The sequence below is a fragment of the Oryctolagus cuniculus genome, chromosome 7 (assembly GCF_964237555.1).
Source record: "Oryctolagus cuniculus chromosome 7, mOryCun1.1, whole genome shotgun sequence".
In the NCBI taxonomy this organism is placed as follows: domain Eukaryota; kingdom Metazoa; phylum Chordata; class Mammalia; order Lagomorpha; family Leporidae; genus Oryctolagus; species Oryctolagus cuniculus.
This window is the reverse complement of record NC_091438.1, coordinates 78,506,466-78,525,288: the sequence shown is the minus strand read 5'-3', so window position 1 is coordinate 78,525,288 and position 18,823 is coordinate 78,506,466. Positions and strand designations below refer to the sequence as shown.

The window sequence follows — 18,823 nt, the reverse complement described above, 5'->3', positions numbered from 1 at the left end:
GATTATAATTGATATTAGTTTCGCATAGGTTTTAGGTCAACTTGACCCTAGTAATATGTATTCCCCCTTGATCTTAGCAACCATGTATTCCCCTCCCAGTTCTGCAGTTTTTGCGTTTTTAAACCCTGTTGCTTTGGGCTTCGGGGTTGAGAGTTCTTTGGGGCATGAGCCACTCTTGGCTGCTGGCAATAAAGGACTCTAAAATTTATCATTGTGTGGCGCTTCTCCGTTAGCACTCGTTCAGGCACAACAGAACATATTAGTTCGGCCCACAAAGGTGGGTTTAGGTACAGGGAAGGTGAATTTCTTGTAAATTGGAAATTACTAATTTTAGAGCATGACTAGTTGGTTATAAAGCACATTCAGAGACAATATACTGAGAAGAAAGCCATTGATTAATTTTAAGAAGGAAACTTCTAGGAATAGTTAGAAAAAAGGTTAGGTAATGTTGCTCCCGGTGACTAAGACAACAGACACTATGATGAACACTATCCAAGTCAAATTGACCTGGTTGGCAAGATTAATAGCTGTGTACGTGACACTCCTCAGAAGGGTCTCAGCAAATGTTTTTCTTGAAGGTTTTGCCAGATTTTTTTTGCTTTTAGGATCAGTTTGTTCTCCCTAATATATTATAACATCTTTGACCCCTCTCTTTTCCATAGGAATAATTAAGAATTATCCCATCAGATTTTTCAGAATTTAGGCTTCTGAATTTGATAGAGAGCATTCTTTGGAGAAATAGAGGACTCTGGTACTCTCCCACAACCAAGTGCATATAGTTTCCAAGCAGTGATCATTCTTTACCTGTGCAGAGCTTGTAACGAAGTAGAACTTCAGAGCATCCTTCTTTTGGAGGAAGTAATCACATAGTATCAAAAAGATTTTTAAATGATTTTCACATCAGCATTACTGCCTTCGGGGCAAAATCATAAAAATTCTATAGTTCATCCATTCACTTCTCTGCCTAGTCAAAGACTGTGTTGTGTCCCATCTTATCTCCTTCTCCCTTCCTGGTCATGAATTTTGGGGCTTTATACGCAAAACTCTGTAATATAATCTGACCTTTCTGAAATCCAAGGGCGGGCCAATGAACCATTCCTCGTTTGAGGACAGGGTCTTCCAGACGATTGAAGTACACCTTTGTATGAGACTCAGGATTGTTCTCTGACAGAATTCAACAAGTTAATTGCATACCTTCCCTCACCCTCAATTTCTCTTGCCTAAAGCGTTTATCCCCCAAGGTTGAGTGACAGGTGAGGAAGTGCAGCTCACCGCTGGAACGGTCTCCTGAACCTGTCATTTGGGGGGGGGGGGAGCCCCCCGCCCCTCCCCCCGCTAGGAAGGCCACAGCTTGAAAACCGCGCTTGGAGGGTCAATAAAATGCTTATTTAAATGATTGGTGAACATAAAACTGAAAGGCAAAAAAAAAAAAAAAAAAAAAAAAAAGACCGCCAGCGTTAGGGACCAGCAACTGGACATGCCCCGCGGGACTGCGAGCTCCCCGGCGAGGGGGCGGAGTGGCCCGGCGGGTGAAAACAGAGCCGCTGCGCCTGCGCACACCCTGCCCGGTCACGTGCCCGCGTCGTCCGAGCTTCCGAGATTCCCGCGCCGGGGTGTCCGGCTGCTCTAAGGGACCGTCTACAAAACAGAGAGGCGCCAACCTTTTCCCTTAGGGGGCGGATTCGGGTAGGAGTGGAGCGTTTGGTCGGCAACGCCCCCTTCTCGCTCTTAGGCGGGGCTCGTGAGGCGGAGTGCCCGGCCTGCGGGGCATGGCCCGGTGTGGGGAGGGCGGTGAGGCCCCGGGGGTGCCTTTGGGGTCCCCTGGCGTTTGCGTTAAGGGGCTGCCGAGGAAGGGGCCCAGTGAGAGGCGCCGGCTGAAGGCGATGGTGTCGGAGCAGCTCGCCCAAGATCTGCTCAGGTAGGAGGAGGCGGGAACTGCTTCAGTGCCTCGGCGCCCACTTCGGCCCCCGCCGCTGGGGCTTCCACGGGCTCGGCCTCCCATCCCTCCCCGCCCGGTTCTCTCGGCCTCAGACCAGGGCGGGACGTTCGTCAGCCTCTCGGCTAACTTTGCTCTCCCCTAATAACCAATCCGCAGCAGCTCAGACACTGGTACCGGATTCAAAAGGAAAACAAAAGTTAAGATCCTAGTTGTGTGCAGCACTGATTTATGCTAAAAGACGGTGACGACACGGGCAGGCTTTAGTGGCTTGAACGACAAATCGCTAAGGTCAGCGTGGATCTAGATCCTGAAACTTAGACAGTTTTAACGAGCTTCAACAATTTTAAGAAAAATAGGAAAATCAGTATTTATTTGGACTGAAGAACGCTAGAATAAGTTACAGAAGCTTTGAGGGCCTTTTCCTTATTTCTCTTTAAATAATTTACAGAAATGCTTAAATAGTAGACTCTCTCTTTCACCTAGAACACTCTAATTCCCAGCAGCTCCAGTTCCCAGAGGATCCATTCAAATGGAAGACTGTCCTAAAGCGTCACTTTTGTAATGTCAGTAGCAGGCTGCTCAGAATCCAGAGAAAGCCATTTTAGTTTACAAAGAAGCTGAAGCCTAGAAACACTACCTAGCTAATTTTCATTTCCAACAGGACTTTGATTCTTGCACTTTGGTGCACATGGCCCTGACCAGGAAGCTTGCGAAGACTTAGGTTTCCTGGGTGCCCACCCATAGTTGATTCAGTTGCTCTGGGATGGCCTGAGATTTTGCACCTCTACCAAGGTCCCAAGTGATGCTGAATGCTGTTAGCCAGGGTCACACTTTGAGAATCGCTGAACTAGCATAAACGTAATTGCCAATGATAGCAGGTGTGTAGCATACAACATTTTAAGAGTGCTTTCTGTCAGAAACTCACCCACGCTTAAAGATCCTGTAGCCACAAACTGAATTTTATTTAAATATAAAGATTGCTCCCTGAGTCTGTCTACACAGGATGTTGTTTTCTCTCCACTGGGGTACTGATATAAAATGAAAAAAAAAAAAATAAGCCTGAAGTTGTTCTGTTTTTAGGATGAATTTATGAGGCTGAGATTCTCCCTCTGTTCAGTGCCTTTATTCTATTTTGCCAGCCTTCAAGTGTTACTAAGTTAAGGGTATTTGGCACAGCAGTCAAGATGAAAAAATTATCCTCTTCCTAGTAGTAACTGAAGATAGGATGCTAAACCCCCAAGTTCTATTATAAGCAAAGAAAAATAGATACAGGGTTTTTAAAAAAGATTTACTTGTTTGGAAGGCAGAATTACAGAAAGAGAGGAAGGGACAGAGTGAGACATCTTTGATCTGCTGGTTCACTCCCCAAATGGCTGCAATGGCCAGAGCTGGGCTGATCCGAACCCAGGAGCCAGGAGCTTCTTTTGGGTCTCCAGTGTGGGTGCAGGGGCCCAAGGAGTTGGGCCATTTTCTGCTGCTTTCCCAGGTGCATTAGCAGGGAGTTGGATGGGAAGTGGAGCAGCCTGGGCTTGAACCAGCTCCCATATGGGATGCTGCCACTGCAGATGGCAGCTCAACCTGCTGTGCTAGGAGCCTGCCCCAGTTATTTAAAACAAAAACAACAAACAAACAAACAAAACCCACAAAACTTAATGTGCTTACTCAACCACCTTGAATGCGGTACTATTTTAATCTCCAAGCACAACCATATTATTGATTTATTCTGCAAATGTTATTGTAGTATCTGGCATGAACTATGTACCTATCCCTATACTAAATCCTGAAGAATCAAAAATTATTAAGATAATGCCTTGATGTTTGCACTTAAATTCTATCAGGAAAGATAATGGCCAAACAAAAGTGAGAGTGGTAGTGGGGTGACTTGGGGAAGCCTTTATGTAGTAACATTTGAGTGAGCTCTTGGGAATTGATTAAGGATTGATTGGGTAAAGTTTGGGGAAAGAGAAGTAGGAGACATCCAAGCAAGGTGAAAACACACAGATTTGAAAGAGATTGATTTATTTTGAGAAAGCAAATTGTATTAGATTCTTCCAAATAACAAGGAGTAGAGATGCCTCTAGGTTACCTGAGGTGATGAGATATGTGGATAAGTGAGAAAAAACAGGAAATTCTTTCCAGATCTGATATAAAGCTGGAAAGAAGCTTAGGATATGAAAATTTTATGATAAGACCTCATTGAGAAATGTACCATTATTCAGGATAATTATAAAAAACAAATAGCTAATGTTGCCATCCTATTTGCTAGACACCGGGCTTTCTGTAATGTTTTATTTACTTCTCTCGTGAATCTTATTAGGGAAGTCTTTTTTTAATCATTCCCATTTAACAGATGAGAATAGAGAAGCACTAGACGAGTATTAGAAATAAAGAAAGAGCCGGCGCTATGGCGCAGTGGGTTAAAGCCCTGGCCTGAAGTACCAGCTTCCCATATGGGTGCCACTTCTAGTCCCGGCTGCTCCTCTTCCCATCCAGCTCTCTGCTATGGCCTGGGAAAGCAGCAGAAGATGGCCCAAGTCGTTGGGCCCCTGCACCCACATGGGAGACCTGGAAGAAGCTCCTGGCTCCTGGCTTCCTATCAGCGCAGCTCCGGCCAGCCATGCAGCTACCTGGGGAGTAAATCAGCAGATGGAAGACCCCTCTCTCTGTAACTCTGTCTTTCAAATAAATAAAATAAATCTTAAAAAAAAAAAAAAAGTAATGACGTCAAAATAAGAGCCATAGTGATCTTCCTCCAGAGACATCAAAGTGATTTGGCCAAGGTCACATGACCAAAATATGAACCAGAAAATGACCCAAGCACTCTACCTTCTCTGCAGTAACTATGCAAATGGATCTTCCATTTGTACGTTTATTTCTGCTTATCTTCTTATCCTTCTATTTTTCTTTATTGTGGATTTGCTTGTAATGCTCTTAGAGTGTCCTCAGTTGATCCCTGTTTCTTACAGAACATCTCTATTTGAGTTCTTTTGCTTAACTACCACATTAGCCAGTGGTCCCTAGCCCTATACTAAATCCAGAAGAATCAAAAATTAGTAAGATAATGCTTTGATGTTTACGCTTAAATTCTATCAAGAAAGATAATGGCCAAAAAAAAGTGAGAGTGATACCTTGGTCCAATCCATTGTCAATTCATATGTGATTAGAGTATAGGGACATTGGTACAAACCAGGGCTGTACATCAATAATAAATGTATTTAGTAGCTTTATTTGGAAGAAGATTATGAGTGGCATGCACACAAAGTGTTAGCATATAAGGGAGAATGGAGAGACTAAGACTAGATCACAGAGGCCTTTCTGCAGAGAGGTGTTTAGAATATATTCAGGAGGCAGTGGAGAACCATTGGTGTCTTTAAAATAGGGGATTAACATATTTGGATCTTGAACTTCAGGAAAAGAGAAATTGGAAGCAAGGAGATCAACTAGGAGATTTGATAATAGTCAAGTGACTATAATGTCAATGGAAATGAAACAATTGATGGTCTTGGTAACTGATTACCTGTAAAATAAGAGGAAAAGAGAAGAATGGAAGATGGCCCAAAATCTTAGAAAATTTGAAAGAGAGAGGTATAATGAATTCAGGAAGCTATGTATGGGAGACCATTGGAAATATGTCTAGAGTTGAGGAGGGAAACTGGACTAGCAGATAACAATTAAGCAGTGGCATCACTAGAACCCAATTATTTGGGCCGAATCTGAGAGAGATCCTAGGTTTTTTTCTTTCACCTTGTATATCCAATCAGCAACTCCTGCCAATTTTTTTTTTTTAGATTTATTTTATTTATTTGAAAGGCAGAGCTACAGAAAGAGAGGGAGAGACAGAGAGAGTGATCTTCTGTCCACTGGTTCCCCCCCAAATGGCTGCAACAGTCAAGAGTGGACCAGGAGCCAGGAATTCCACCCAGGTCTCCCACATTGGTGGCATGGACCCAAGCACTTGAGCCGTCATCCACTGTCCTTCCAGGTGCACCAGCAGGAAGCTGGATTGGAAGTAGGGCAGCTGAAACTTGAACCATTGCCCATATGGGATGTCAGCATCTCAGGCAGCAGCTTAACACTTTATGCCACAACACTGGCCTCAACTCCTGCCAATTTTTTTTTTAAAGATCTGCTTATTTATTTGAAAGACAGTTATGGAGAGGCAGCAGGGGTAGGGAGTGGGGGTCTTCCATCCGCTGGTTCATTCCCCAAATGGCCACAACAGCAGGAGCTGTGCCAATCCGAAGCCAGGAGCTAGGAACTTCCTCCAGGTCTCCCATGTAGATGCAGGGGCCCAAGGACCTGGACCATCTTCTACTGCTTTCCCAGGCTATAACAGAGAGCTAGATCAGAAGTAGAGCAGCCAGGACACAAAGCAGTGCCCATCTGGGATGGTGGCACTGCAGGCAGCAGCTTTACCTGCTGTGCCACAACACTGGCGTAGGTATAGTAGGATCATTAACAAGCTGGTGTGGAACACTTGGCTGTATACTAAAGATAGTTTTTGCCCTTGGGGAGTTCATCCTCAGGTAGGGAGCAAGGCACATAGAAATAATAATGATGCAGTGACAGGCACTGTAATAGAGGAATGTACCCAGTGTGTTGGGATTAGAGGAAAGAGCCATTAACTTGCTGTTGGGGGAGTGTTAGTGTCATTGGCAACTTTCCAAACTTTCACTGTAATGGATATCTTTATCCATGAGGTGTACCTCCTGGTGTGATTACCAGTTATGTCCTGCAATACAAGAGGCCTCTGAGAATACATCCCTTGCTGATGATATTGCTATAGTGATATGAAATGCTATGTAGTATTTAGACAGTGAAAATATGTAGTTACCACAAAGTGACAAAAGATTATGACAGTTTGTATTATGATGTTGATTTCTGTTCTCAAACACTTTACATATATGTATCAGTAACTATGCCTGTGCATTAGTAAAACATTTGAATAGATTTAACCTCTGAGTCCATCATTTAAATAATAAATTAGAGAATGATTAATTCCATTGGCAGGGGGAGAGGGGTGGAAGAAGGCTAAATGTCACATTCTTGACCGCCAAGCCTACACTTCAGACTTGGTAATTAACATCAGTCAGAACAAAGTGTACCAGTTTCTGATCTGAATTGTCTATTGTTATGTCCAATTTGTTGCATTATTGTTTTTTTGGTTCAGTTTTGGTAAGATTTTAAAAAGGATTATTTTCAATTGTTAATATAGCCGTGTTAATGTTGTGTTCCATGTTGAAAAATAAATCTATAAAGAGGTTACATTTTAAAGAAAAATAAATAGCAGAAAATCAATTTTGTTATTAGAAGAAATGAATAAGAAAAGGTATTTTGCAAAAGTGGTCCTATTATGTTTGCATTATGAATTTTAGAAAATTAAGATTGTAAGCCAACACTAACATTCTTAGGAATGAACTGAGAACAAACTCATTTTTATGCTAGTATTTTATCTTTATTTTGTCTTTTTTAGCTTATATGTTATTTTAAACTCTTTTATAAAAACAAATATATCACATTTCTTAGCATCACTAATTAAACTATGATTTCTTTTTATATCTGACAGGCTTCTAAGGGAAGAAATCCATGCAGATGTTACTTTCTCTGTAGGTTGTACTTTGTTCAAAGCACACAAAGCAGTCCTTTTAGCAAGGGTTCCTGACTTCTATTTTTACACTGTTGGACCGACATCGAGTCATTTAACAGATCATGAGTCTGTTGCTCTGGAGAATGTTGAAGCTTCAGAGTTTAGGACATTTTTACAGTAAGTAAAATCTTCTTCCCCTCAGATTTAAGTCTCAGATGTAATTGTTTCTTTTTAAATATACTGTGTTTAATATCTATTTTAAAAGCTAAGGAAATTAATTTAAAATCCAAATTATCTTACTAACTCATATTAGTAGAGGCTAAGAACTACTATTAGAGGGTTAGTATTGGTAGAGGCTAAGTAGGAACTTAAGACTGATTTGGGGGGCCAGCACTGTGGTGTAGTAGGTTAAGCCTCTGCTTGTGGTGCCAACATTCCATATGGACGCAGATTCAGGTCCTGGCTGCCCCATATGCGATCTAGTTCCCTACTAATGGCCTGAGGAAGCAGTGGAAAATGGCCCAAGTGCTTAGGCCCCTGTACCCACGTGGGAGACTCAGAAGAAACTCCTGGCTCCTGGCTTCAATTGGCCCAGTTCTGGTGGTTGCAGCCCTTTGGGGAGTGAACCAGCCAATGGAAGACCTCTCTTCTGTCTCTCCCCTTCTCTGTAACTCTGCCTGTCAAGTAAATAAATAAATCTTTAAAAAAAGAGAGAGACTGATTCTGAGGGAGGAGGAATGAATGGTATGCTCTGTAGTACTGTTTTATTATAAAGACCAAAATGTCTTTAGACATTTTGCCATATATTCTCTGGGCTCCAAACTGTCCCCAAACTGACTTCTGTATTATTGGTACCTGACGCTTTAAGTAAACTATGTTTATAAAAAATATAAGATCATAACTTTTTATTCTCAGGACTTATGTCTTAGTTTATTCAGGCTACTAAAACAAAATACCTTAGACTGAATTACTAATAAATAGCAGAAATTTACTGCTTGCAGTTCTAGAGGTTGAGAGGTCCAAGATCAAGGCACCCCTAAATTTGGTGTCTTGTGAGGGTTAGTTTCTCAGATAGCATCTTCTGTGTCTCCCATTCCTGAAAGTGGAACCTTCCAAATGCCAAAATATCTTGCTTCTTCATACCTGCTACATTAAGGATTAACTTTTAACATACGTATTTTAGCTTCATGAACATTCAGACCACAGCATCTTGTGTTCTGTCAAAATTTTTGAAAATAGGAGATCAGTTGAACTTCTTTTTTTAAAATATTTATTTATTTGAAAGTCAGAGTCACAGAGGGAGAGACAGAGAGAGATCTTCCATCTACTGGTTCATTCTCCAGATGGCTACAACAGTTGGACTGAGTCAGGCTGGAGCCAGGAGCTTCATCCAGGTCTCCCACATGGTTGGCAGGAGGCCAAGTACTTGGGACATCGTCTGCTGCTTTTCTCAGGCCATTACCAGGGACCTGGATTGGAAATGGAGCAGCTGAACTATGAACTGGTACCCATTATGGGGTGCCAGCATCACAAGTGGCAGCCTTACTGTTGGCTACGCTACAGTGCCAGCCTCTCAGTTGAACTTTTTAGTGATTTGGAGGACTCAAGTGTTTGCTGAACTCAGAGACTTATTATTAGCTAAATAGTGGAAGACATTTAATGTACTTCACTTATTTTTATTGTCAAATGTTAATCCATTGTATGACTATACCACATTTTGTTTATCTGTTCTTTGATGAATGATGGCCTTTTATGGTGTTTTTTGGCTGTGATAAGTAATGCTGCTAGGAGCATTCATATACAAGATTTTGTTCTTATGTTTTCATTTTCCTTGGGTATATATTTAGGATGGGAATTGCTGGGCCACATGGTAACTCTATGCTCAACCTTTTTTTTTTTTTTTTTTTTTTTTTAAGATTTATTTATTTTATTGGAAAAGCAGAGTTACAGAGAGGCAGTGGCAGAGAAAGAGAGAGGTCTTCCATTGCTGGTTCACTCCCCAAATGGCCACAACGGCCAAATCTGTGCCAATCCGAACCCAGGAACCAGGAGCTTCTTCTGGGACACCCACACAGGTGCAGGGGCCAAGGACTTGGGCCATCTTCCACTGCTTTCCCAGGCCACAGCAGAGAGCTGGTTTAGAAGTGGAGCAGCCAGGACCCAAACCGGTGCCCCTATACGATGCTGACACTGCAGGCAGCAGCTTTACCTGCTACGCCACAGTGTCGGCCCTTGCTCAACCTTTTGAGGAACTACTAGACTCTTCCAAAGGATCTGTACCATTTTCCACTCCTCTAGTGATGTATGAGGGTTTTAGTTTCTCTACATCCTTGGCAATACTTGTTATTATCTTCAGTCTTCCTTATATATATAACCTAGTGAGTATAATTGGTCTCTCATCGTTGTGGGTTTAATTTGTATTTCTCTGATAGATGATGATGTTGAGCATGTTTTCATGTACTTATTTGCTATTTCTCTATCTTTGGACAACTAGTCATATTTTTAATTTAGTTGTCTATATTATGGGGTTATAAGAGTTTTTATGTATTCTGGCATATTAGACTGATATCAGACATGTGATTTAACAGAAGTTTTCTAGCATTCTGTGAATTATCAATTCTCTTGATGGCGTTCTTAAAAGCACAAAAGCTTTCATTTTTCTATTTTTCCATTTTGTCTGTCTTTTGTTACTTGTGTTTTTGGCATCAGATCTAAGAAGCTATCATCAAATTCATTTATGCTTATTTATAAAATTTTATACCTTTCCCTCTTAAATTTATGTTTTTGGTCAGTTTTGAGTTCATTTTCATATATAATGTGAGGTTTGAGCCAAACTGCATTCTTTTGCATTTGTATATTCAATTTTTTCAGCATCATTTGTTTTCTGAAGAGACTCTTTTTTTCCTGTTGTATTGTCTGGACATCCTTGTCAAAAGTCACTTGCCCTTAGATGTTAAGTTCTGGACTCATTTCTAGTCCATTGATCTGTATATTTATCCTATGTCAGTGCAAAGGAGTCTGTGTTACTGTGGCTTTGTAAGATGCTTAGAAAAGGGAAATGTGAATCCTCTGACTTTGTTCTTTGTTAAGGATGTTGTGGCTATTCTGGGTCCTTTGCTTTTCTATGTGGATTTGAGGGTTGGTGCTATAGTTTGGATATTAATTTGGAGTTCCCTAAAGCCCACGTGTTGAAGACTTGGTCTCCAAAGTCTTATGTTATTGATGAATGGGTTAAAATTAATTGCTGATAGAGTGGAGATTTGATCCAGTTGTAGTGTCTGTGGGGTCCTTGGGTGGGAGGGCAGTTCCCTCAAGAGGGCTGCTTATCTACGCGGTTGGGCCCAGCTGTTCTCGCTCTGCTTCCTGACTTAGCATGTGATGCTTCTGCTGCATGCATTCCACCACCCAGCACTGTCATCAGATACCAGGTCACTGGGGCTGCCCCAGCTTGAACTCTGAACCTCCAAAATGTGAGCCAAAATAAACCTCCCTTCATAAATCGCTTGTCTTAGGTATTTAGTTGTAGTGATAAAAAAGTAGGCAATTGGCTTGTCAATTATTGCAAAAAAAGCAGGAATTTAGGTCGAGATTGCATCAGATCTGTAGATTAATTCAGAGAGTGCTTCCTGTCTTAACAATATTACATCTTCCAGTGCATGAACTTGGAATGTATTTCTTTTTATTTAATTGCTTTCAACATTGTGTTATAGGTTTCAATGTACAAGTCTTAAACTTCTTTGTTAAATATATTCCCAAGTGTTTTATTTTTTAAAGATTTGTTTATTTTTTGAAAGGCACAGAGAGAAAGAGAGAGAGAGATTATCCATCCACTGGTTCGCTTTCCAAATGGCTACAACAGCCAGGTCTGGGCCAGACTGAAGTTAGTAGCCTAGAATGCCATCCTAGTCTCTCACATGGATAGAAGGGGCCCAGGTACTTGGGTTATCTTCTGCTGTCTTCCAGGCACATTAGCAGGAAGTTGGATTTGAAGTGGAGTAGCTGAGATTTGAAGTAGGTCTACAATAAGGAATGCTGGTGTCATGAGCAATGACTTAATCTGCTGTGCCACAACTCTGGCCCCAGTATTTTATTTTTTGATGATATTGTAAATTGAATTATTTTCTAATTTCATTTTGCATTGTTTGTTGCCAGAATATAGAAATACAATTCATGTTTACATATTGATCTTTTTTTAAAAAATTATTTATTTATTTATTTGAAAGTCAGAGTTACACAGAGAGGAGAGGCAGAGAGACAGAGAGAGGTGTTCCATCTGCTAGTTTACTCCCCAATTGGCTGCAACAGCTGGAGCTGCACCGATCTGAAGCCAAAGCAAGGAGCTTCTTTTGGGTCTCCCACGTGGGTGCAGGGGCCCAAGGACTTGGGCCATCCTCCACTGCTTTCCCAGACCGTAGCAGAGAGCTGGATCAGAAGTGCAGCAGCCGGCACTGGCGCCCATGTGGGATGCCAGCACTGCAGGCTGCAGCTTTACCCACTACACCACAGTGCTGGCCCTGCATATTGTTCTTGTATCCTACAATGTTGATAAATTTACCAGTTTTTTGTTAGGCTTCTAAGGATTTTTTAACATATAAGTTTGTCATTTGTAAAAATAGATAACTTTACTTGTTGCTTTCCAACCTGGATGTCTTTTATTTGTTTTACTCGCCTGATGGCCCTGGCTAGAACTTCTGGTAAAACATTGAATAGAAGTGGTGGGAGCAGACATCCTTGCTGATCTTGGGAGGAAAGCTTTGTCTTTTTTTTTTTTTTTAAGATTATTTTATTTGAAAGGTAGAGTGACAGAAACACACACACATACATACAGTCTTCCATTTGCTGGTTCACTACTAATATGCCCACAACAGCTGGTCCTAGGCCAGGCCCAAGCCAGGAGCCAGGAGCCAGGAACTCCATCTAGGTTTCCCTGTGAATATCAGGAACCCAAATACTTGGGCCATTATCAGCTGTCTCCCAAGAGCATTAGCAGGAAGATGGATTGAAAGCATAGAGTAGCCAGAACCTGAACTCAGATATGGGATGTGGGCATCCGAAGTGGCAGCTTAACCTGCTGCTCCATAATGCCTGTCCCAGTCTTTTACTATTATTATTTTAAAGCGTTTTTTAAAAACTTATTTGAAAGGTGAGAGAGATACAGAGGGAGAACTCTTCTAGAGCAGAGGTGTGCCTTGAACCCAGGACTTTGAAATGAGAGGCAGGCATCCCAAGCAGCAGCATAACCTGCTGTGCCACAATACCCACCCCAGCCTTCAGTCTTTTACCATTAAGTATGGTTTTAGCTGTGGGCTTTTCTTTTCTTCCTTTTCTTCTTTTTAAACACTTATTTATTTATTTGGAAGGCAGAGTTACAGAGAGAGAGAGAGAGAGAGAGAGAGAAAGAGAGAGAGAAGAGACGGACAGATCTTGGCATCTGCTGGTTTACTCCCCAAATGACTGCAATGGACTGGTCTGAAGCCAGGAGACAGGAGCTTCCATGTGGGTGCAGGGGCCCAGGCTTTGGACCATCTTCCACTGCTTTCCCCGGCATGTTAGCTGCGAGCTGGATGAGAAGTGGAGCAGCTAGGATTGAAACCGGTGGCCATATAGGATGCTGGCATCACAGGCGGTGGCTGTACCTGCTTGCCATAGCACCAGCCCCAGCTGTGGGCTTTTCATAGATGTCCTTAATCAGATTGAGGACATTACTGTGTTTCCCTTCTATTTCTAGTTTATTGAGTGTTTTATTATGACAAGGTATTAGATTTGCTGAATGATTTTTCTGTGTCAGTTGAAATTATAATGTGATTTTTGTGCTTTATTCTATTGATATGGTATATAACATTAACTTTCTTTTGTCTAACCACTGTTGAATTCCTGAGATAAATTTGAGTTGATTGTGATGCTTAAGCCTTTTTATATATTGCTGTATTGAGTTTGCTATTGCTGAAGATTTTTTTCACTTATGTTAATTAGGAACATTGATCTATGTGTTTCTTTTGATGTCTGGCTTCTTTTGTCTCAGTAACTGGCCTAATAGAATGAGTTGGGAAGTGTTCCCTCCTTTTCTGTTTTTGGAAAAGTTTGTGAAAGGTTAATGTTAGTTCTTTAAATATCTGATTGAGTTCATCAGTGAAGTGGTCCTGGTTTTCTCTTTGTGGGAAGTTTCGGTTTACTAACTGAATTTATTTACTTGTTGTGGGTCTACTCAGATATTCTGTTCCTTCTTGAATTGGGTTTTGGTAGTTTTTGTCTTTCTTGGACTTGCCAATTCATTTAGGTTATATAATTTTTTGGCATTGTATATTACTTTTTAACACTAAAAAGTTTTTTAGACTATATTCAAATTTTCTACTGTATTAGGTTGACCTTTCTTCAAGTGACCCATGTTTAAAATATTGAAAACACATATATACATAAATATATAGGTATATGGATATTTATATCATTAATTATATGATATTTATTTTGAAATTACATGATATATTAGGCAAATAACATCAAAAGCACACTGGGAAATAGCTTTTTTTTAAAGAATCACCAATGTTATTTTAATTAATATTTTATATTTTATATTTCAGGATTGTATATTCATCCAACAGAAATATAAAAAACTACGAAGAAGAAAATCTTAGGAAAAAGATAGTGAAGAGTGGCCTATCACAAAAAAAAATGGACTTTAATTTTCAAAAATGTGAAGAATCATCTGATTCTTTTCTTCAAAAGCCTGAAAATCCAGAGGATATCAGTGATCGAGATGACAGTTTAATTTCCAATGGTGAGATACGTTTTGTGGATTTTTATAAAATGTTGTAGCCATGAAATAATTATATTCTGATATAATTGGAGAAATATATACTTCAAAAATCTGCTGTACTTTTTTTTATAAAAATAATCATGGGGAAATGAAAATACTGTCATCTTCCAGTTTCCCCAGGTTATTGGAGATGAGATTATTATGAATGAATCCCAAAAAAAATTCACAATTCTCTTTTTAATCATTTAAGTGTCCACTTATTGTCCTTATTCCAATCTACACCATAAAAAAGCTTTAGAAAAGTATAGTCTATTCTGTTATTATATAATATATGCATTCCTTAAAAAATCCCATGCAACAAAAAACATTAATGCTATACAAAAGCTTTGTTATGATACACGTAAAAAAGACAGGAAACTAATAAAAATGATAACCTAATTTTATGTATGTTGAATGGTTAAAAAAATGCCTATAGGGACTGTTGTCGTGTAGCAAGTAAAGCCACTGCCTGTGACAATAGCATCCCATATGGGCACCAATTTGTGTCCCAGCTGCTCCACTTCCAATCCAGCTCCCTGCTAATTGCCTGGGAAAAGCAGTGGAAGATGGCACTAGTGTTTGGGCCCCTGCCACCTACAGGAGAGATCTGGATGAAGCTCCTGGCTTCTGGCTTTGTTACAACCATCTGGGGAGTGACTCAGCAGATGGAAAATCAATCTCTCTCTCTCTCTGTAACTCTTTATTTTTATATTTTTTAAAATGGTGCAGCCTTTTTTTTTTTTTAAGATTTATTTTATTTATTTCAAAGAGTTACAGAGAGAGAGGTCTTCCATCTGCTGGTTCACTCCCTAGTTGGCTGCAACGGCTGGAGCTGCGCTGATCCAAAGCCATGAGCCATGAGCTTCTTCTGGGTCTTCCACATGGGTGCAGGGGCCCAAGGACTTAGTCCATCTTCTACTGCTATCTCAGGCCATAGCAGAGAGCTGGATCGGAAGAGGAACAGCCGGGACTAGAACCCGTGCCCATATGGGATGCCAGCGCTTCAGGCCAGGGCTTTAACTCACTGCGCCACAGCACCAGCCCCTGTAACTCTGACTTTCAAATAAATAAATAAATCTTTAAAAAGAAAAGAAAATGTCTACAATACATTTGGCATTTTACCTTGAAAAAGACCTGAATTTAGTTTGCTTGTAGAAGTGGGTGTGAGAAAGATCGCAGCTTGTAAATCATTGGGAATCAGTGGAAAGAAGATATTAAGTAGACAGAGAACAGATCATTTACTACTCATAGAGTATCTTCAGGCCAATTGTCAACCCCAAAACCCTAAGAGGCAGTGTAGTAAGGGCTTGATGTTATGGCGCCCAAGTAGTGGGGGATTGTACTACAGGAGAGGAGCAACAAAATTAGGAAGCTTTTATGTGCTGCTGGAAGATCTGTTACTTTGGAAGGTAAATCTCTGGGGAGGGGAAAGGAATGGAAGGTTGTATTAGGTCCCTGAATTGAAAGGACCTGGCTTCCAGGGGAAGTAAGTCTAAATATTTCTGAGGCAATATATTATCTTTACTTTCCAAGCATATTTGCATTTCATCACTGTTTAGCCAAGTTTACCAGTGCTTTGCTCAGAAAGGTTATACCATGCAAAAACATAAAAATAATCATAGGAAATTTTCTCCTAACAGTAGTCTTATGAAATCAGATGGAAATTTGTAACACTGGATATGGTTGGGTGAGGCTCATAACATATACAGTAAACTGAGGTGTCTGGTAGATGTGTGTGTGTATGTTTGTGTGTGTGTGTGTGTTTGTGTGTGTGTGTGCTTTGTGTATTCTTACGTGGTTCAATTGAATGCTGTTTTCTGCATTGTCCTAGTGTTTCTTGTGTTGAAGAGGAAGTTAGGCTGTGACCAGAGACGAGACAGACAAGACCCATGAGGAGGGCAAATATCCTACTGTCTGTTTACTGTATCCCCTGTTCTAGTTCCCCATAGGTATGGCATGTCTGGACAGTCATCCATATCTCGGTTCCCCATAGTTGTAGGCATGCCTGGGTAGGTGTCCTAATCTCGGTTCTCTGCAACCACCACCCTGCTTAAGTTCCCTGTAAGCTTGGTCTCAAGTTCCTCGTGGGTGATCCTGAGTCCTGCAGGCTACACTAAGCCTACCAGTTTTTGTAACTGTTAATGCACGATGCTGATGAACCTATAAATATTGTAAGGAACCTGGTTCAGATGCCCAGTCTTGGGAAGTGATTCCACTGGGCCTGTCAACTTTAATAAACTGCTTCTGCTGATCCTCCACCCAGCCTCTGGTGCCTGTTTGAACTAAGGGAATTTCTTAAATCGAGCTTTCTGTAACAGTGTATGAAATTGTATCTGAGCAAACTCAAAATTTAGGTTTTTCTCAAATTGTTTTCAAGACAAGTATTATAGTAGAATTGACTGTAAAAGTGTATGAAAATATCTGTTAACTAAAGGATCACTGATGTTTAGTGCAACAAGGAAAACAACTAAACTGATTTAAGCTTGGTTAGATTTCTTCTCTTTTATGGTCACCATGTCTTATTATGAATGAGTGAATAGACATTCTAGGCTTTGAGGTAGATCCATTCATACACTTTATCACATTTAGTCTCATATAACCCAAAGAAGTAAGTGGTTACAGACTGATTTTATAGCTAAGGACCCTAAGGCTTAGAATGCATAGAAGCTTTCCCAAGGCCACACAACAATTGGCAGAGCCAGCCTTTGGTATCCTGTGTCTAGTGTAGAGCTCTGCCATGGCCCCACAACAGCCCTTTCAAGTGGCCTAAGAAGTTGTGAGTAGAAGTGAAAAGAGCTCCCATGCTCTTTGACTGCTTTCTCTGTCACTGCATGGAAAAACTCCAGGTTCACCCGTGACCTCCTAGTTGCTAGTCTGACATTTTTTGTCTAACATCTTATTACTCTCTTTGCAATCTTTCATATCCCTGCTGCCCCTCCTTGGAACCTTTTCTGTCTTCTGTGATACCATACCCTCCTGATTTTCCTTCTTGGCCATCCCTCAGTCTTCTTCACTGATGTATCTTCTACCCATTAAGGAAATGATATTCTTGTTTTTCTTGCATTTCATGTCCAAACCTGGCTAAACATATCTTTAAATATACTGTAAATATCAAGTTTAACCTGTGCCAAAATAACCCTATCACTTGCTTCTCCAAGTTTGCCCTTTTCTTTTTAAAGTTAATTAATATAGTTTCTTTTTTCATTTTTTTTTGAAGGATACACAGATAGAGATCTCCCATTCACAAATTTACTCCCCAAATGCCTACAACAGCTGGGGTTGAGCCAGGCCAAAGCCAGGACCCTGAAACACAATCCAGGTCTTCCACATGGGAGGTAGGACCCAAGTAGTCATTACCTACTGTCTCCCAATATCCATACTAGAAGAACATTCTGGGGGCCGGCGCTGTGGCAGAGTAGGCTGAGCATCCGCCTGTGGTGCCAGCATCCTATATGGGTGCCAGTTCATGTCCCAGCTACTCCTCTTCTGATCCAGCTCTTTGATATGGCCTGGAAAGGGGTGGAGGATGGTCCAAGTGCTTGGGCCCCTGCACCCTCATGGGAGAGCTTCCTCCAGGTCTTCAGATCGGCTTAGCTCTGGCCGATGTGGCCTGTTGTGAAGTGAACCAGTGAATGGAAGACCTTTCTCTCTGTCTTCCCTCTCTGTTTGTAATGCTACCTCTCAAATAAATTAAATTAAATTCAAAAAAAAAGGACATTGGATCAGATGTAGAGGAGCTGGGACTTGAATCTGGCATGTGGGCATCCTAAGCAGCGACCTAACTGTTGCACCAAATGCCTGCCTCCCAGTCTGCCTTTTTCTTAAATGCCCTATCCATGTTAATTATATCACTGTCTTTCTTCTCAGTATTTTCTTGCTTTTCATTTCATTCATGACCATGTTTGGTGATTTATCACCTAAATATCCTTAAGTACTTCTCTTTCTCATCTTTCTGCCATTTCTTTATTTTAGGACTCTTCCATTTTCTTTGAGAATTTGCTTCCCAGGGTTTGGGCATCATGGTGCAACTGATTAAGCTGCCAGTTGGGACCCCTTATCTCATACCAGAGTGCCTGGGATTGAGTTGCACCTCTGCTTCATATCTAGCTTCCTGCTAATGCACACCTTGGTAGACAGCACATGATGGCTCAAGTATTTGGGTCCCACCCGCGTGGGAGGCCTGGATGAAATTCCTGCTCCTGGTTTCAGCCTAGTACATCCCTGGCTGTTAATGTTGTGGGCATTTGAACAGTAAACCAGCAGATGGAACCCCTCTCTCTATTTCTTTCCAAATAAATAAAAATAAATAAACATTTAAAAAAAAAGAATTTGCAAAAATTTGTGTCTTCAGGTCTCATGCTATCCTCTGTTTGTGTTATATAGGGCAATGTTAGTTTATTACAAGTGTGACCATGGAACAGCTTGATATCTTGTTAAAATGATTCAGTAGGGTGGGTAGGGGGGACTGGCTTTGTGGCACAGCAGGTTAAGCCATCACTTGTGA

At 41.0% G+C, this 18,823-nt stretch overlaps 1 protein-coding gene across 6 annotated transcripts in view; it reads left to right on the top strand.

The window, feature by feature from the left end:
* Positions 1-1,558: 1,558 nt before the first annotated feature.
* The window catches only part of BTBD8 (BTB domain containing 8), a 114,157-nt gene continuing 96,892 nt past the window's right edge, over positions 1,559-18,823 (top strand). For 5 of the 6 annotated variants that reach the window (XM_008264890.4, XM_070078046.1, XM_070078044.1 and 2 more), the window contains exons 1-3: positions 1,559-1,918; positions 7,506-7,703; positions 14,105-14,301. In XM_008264890.4, coding sequence (XP_008263112.2) covers positions 1,770-1,918; positions 7,506-7,703; positions 14,105-14,301 — 544 coding nt within the window. In that variant the 5' untranslated portion in view covers positions 1,559-1,769. Of the gene's footprint in view, positions 1,919-7,505; positions 7,704-14,104; positions 14,302-17,536; positions 17,655-18,823 lie in introns of those variants that run through there. The other variant, XM_051857505.2, reaches the window with a different exon arrangement.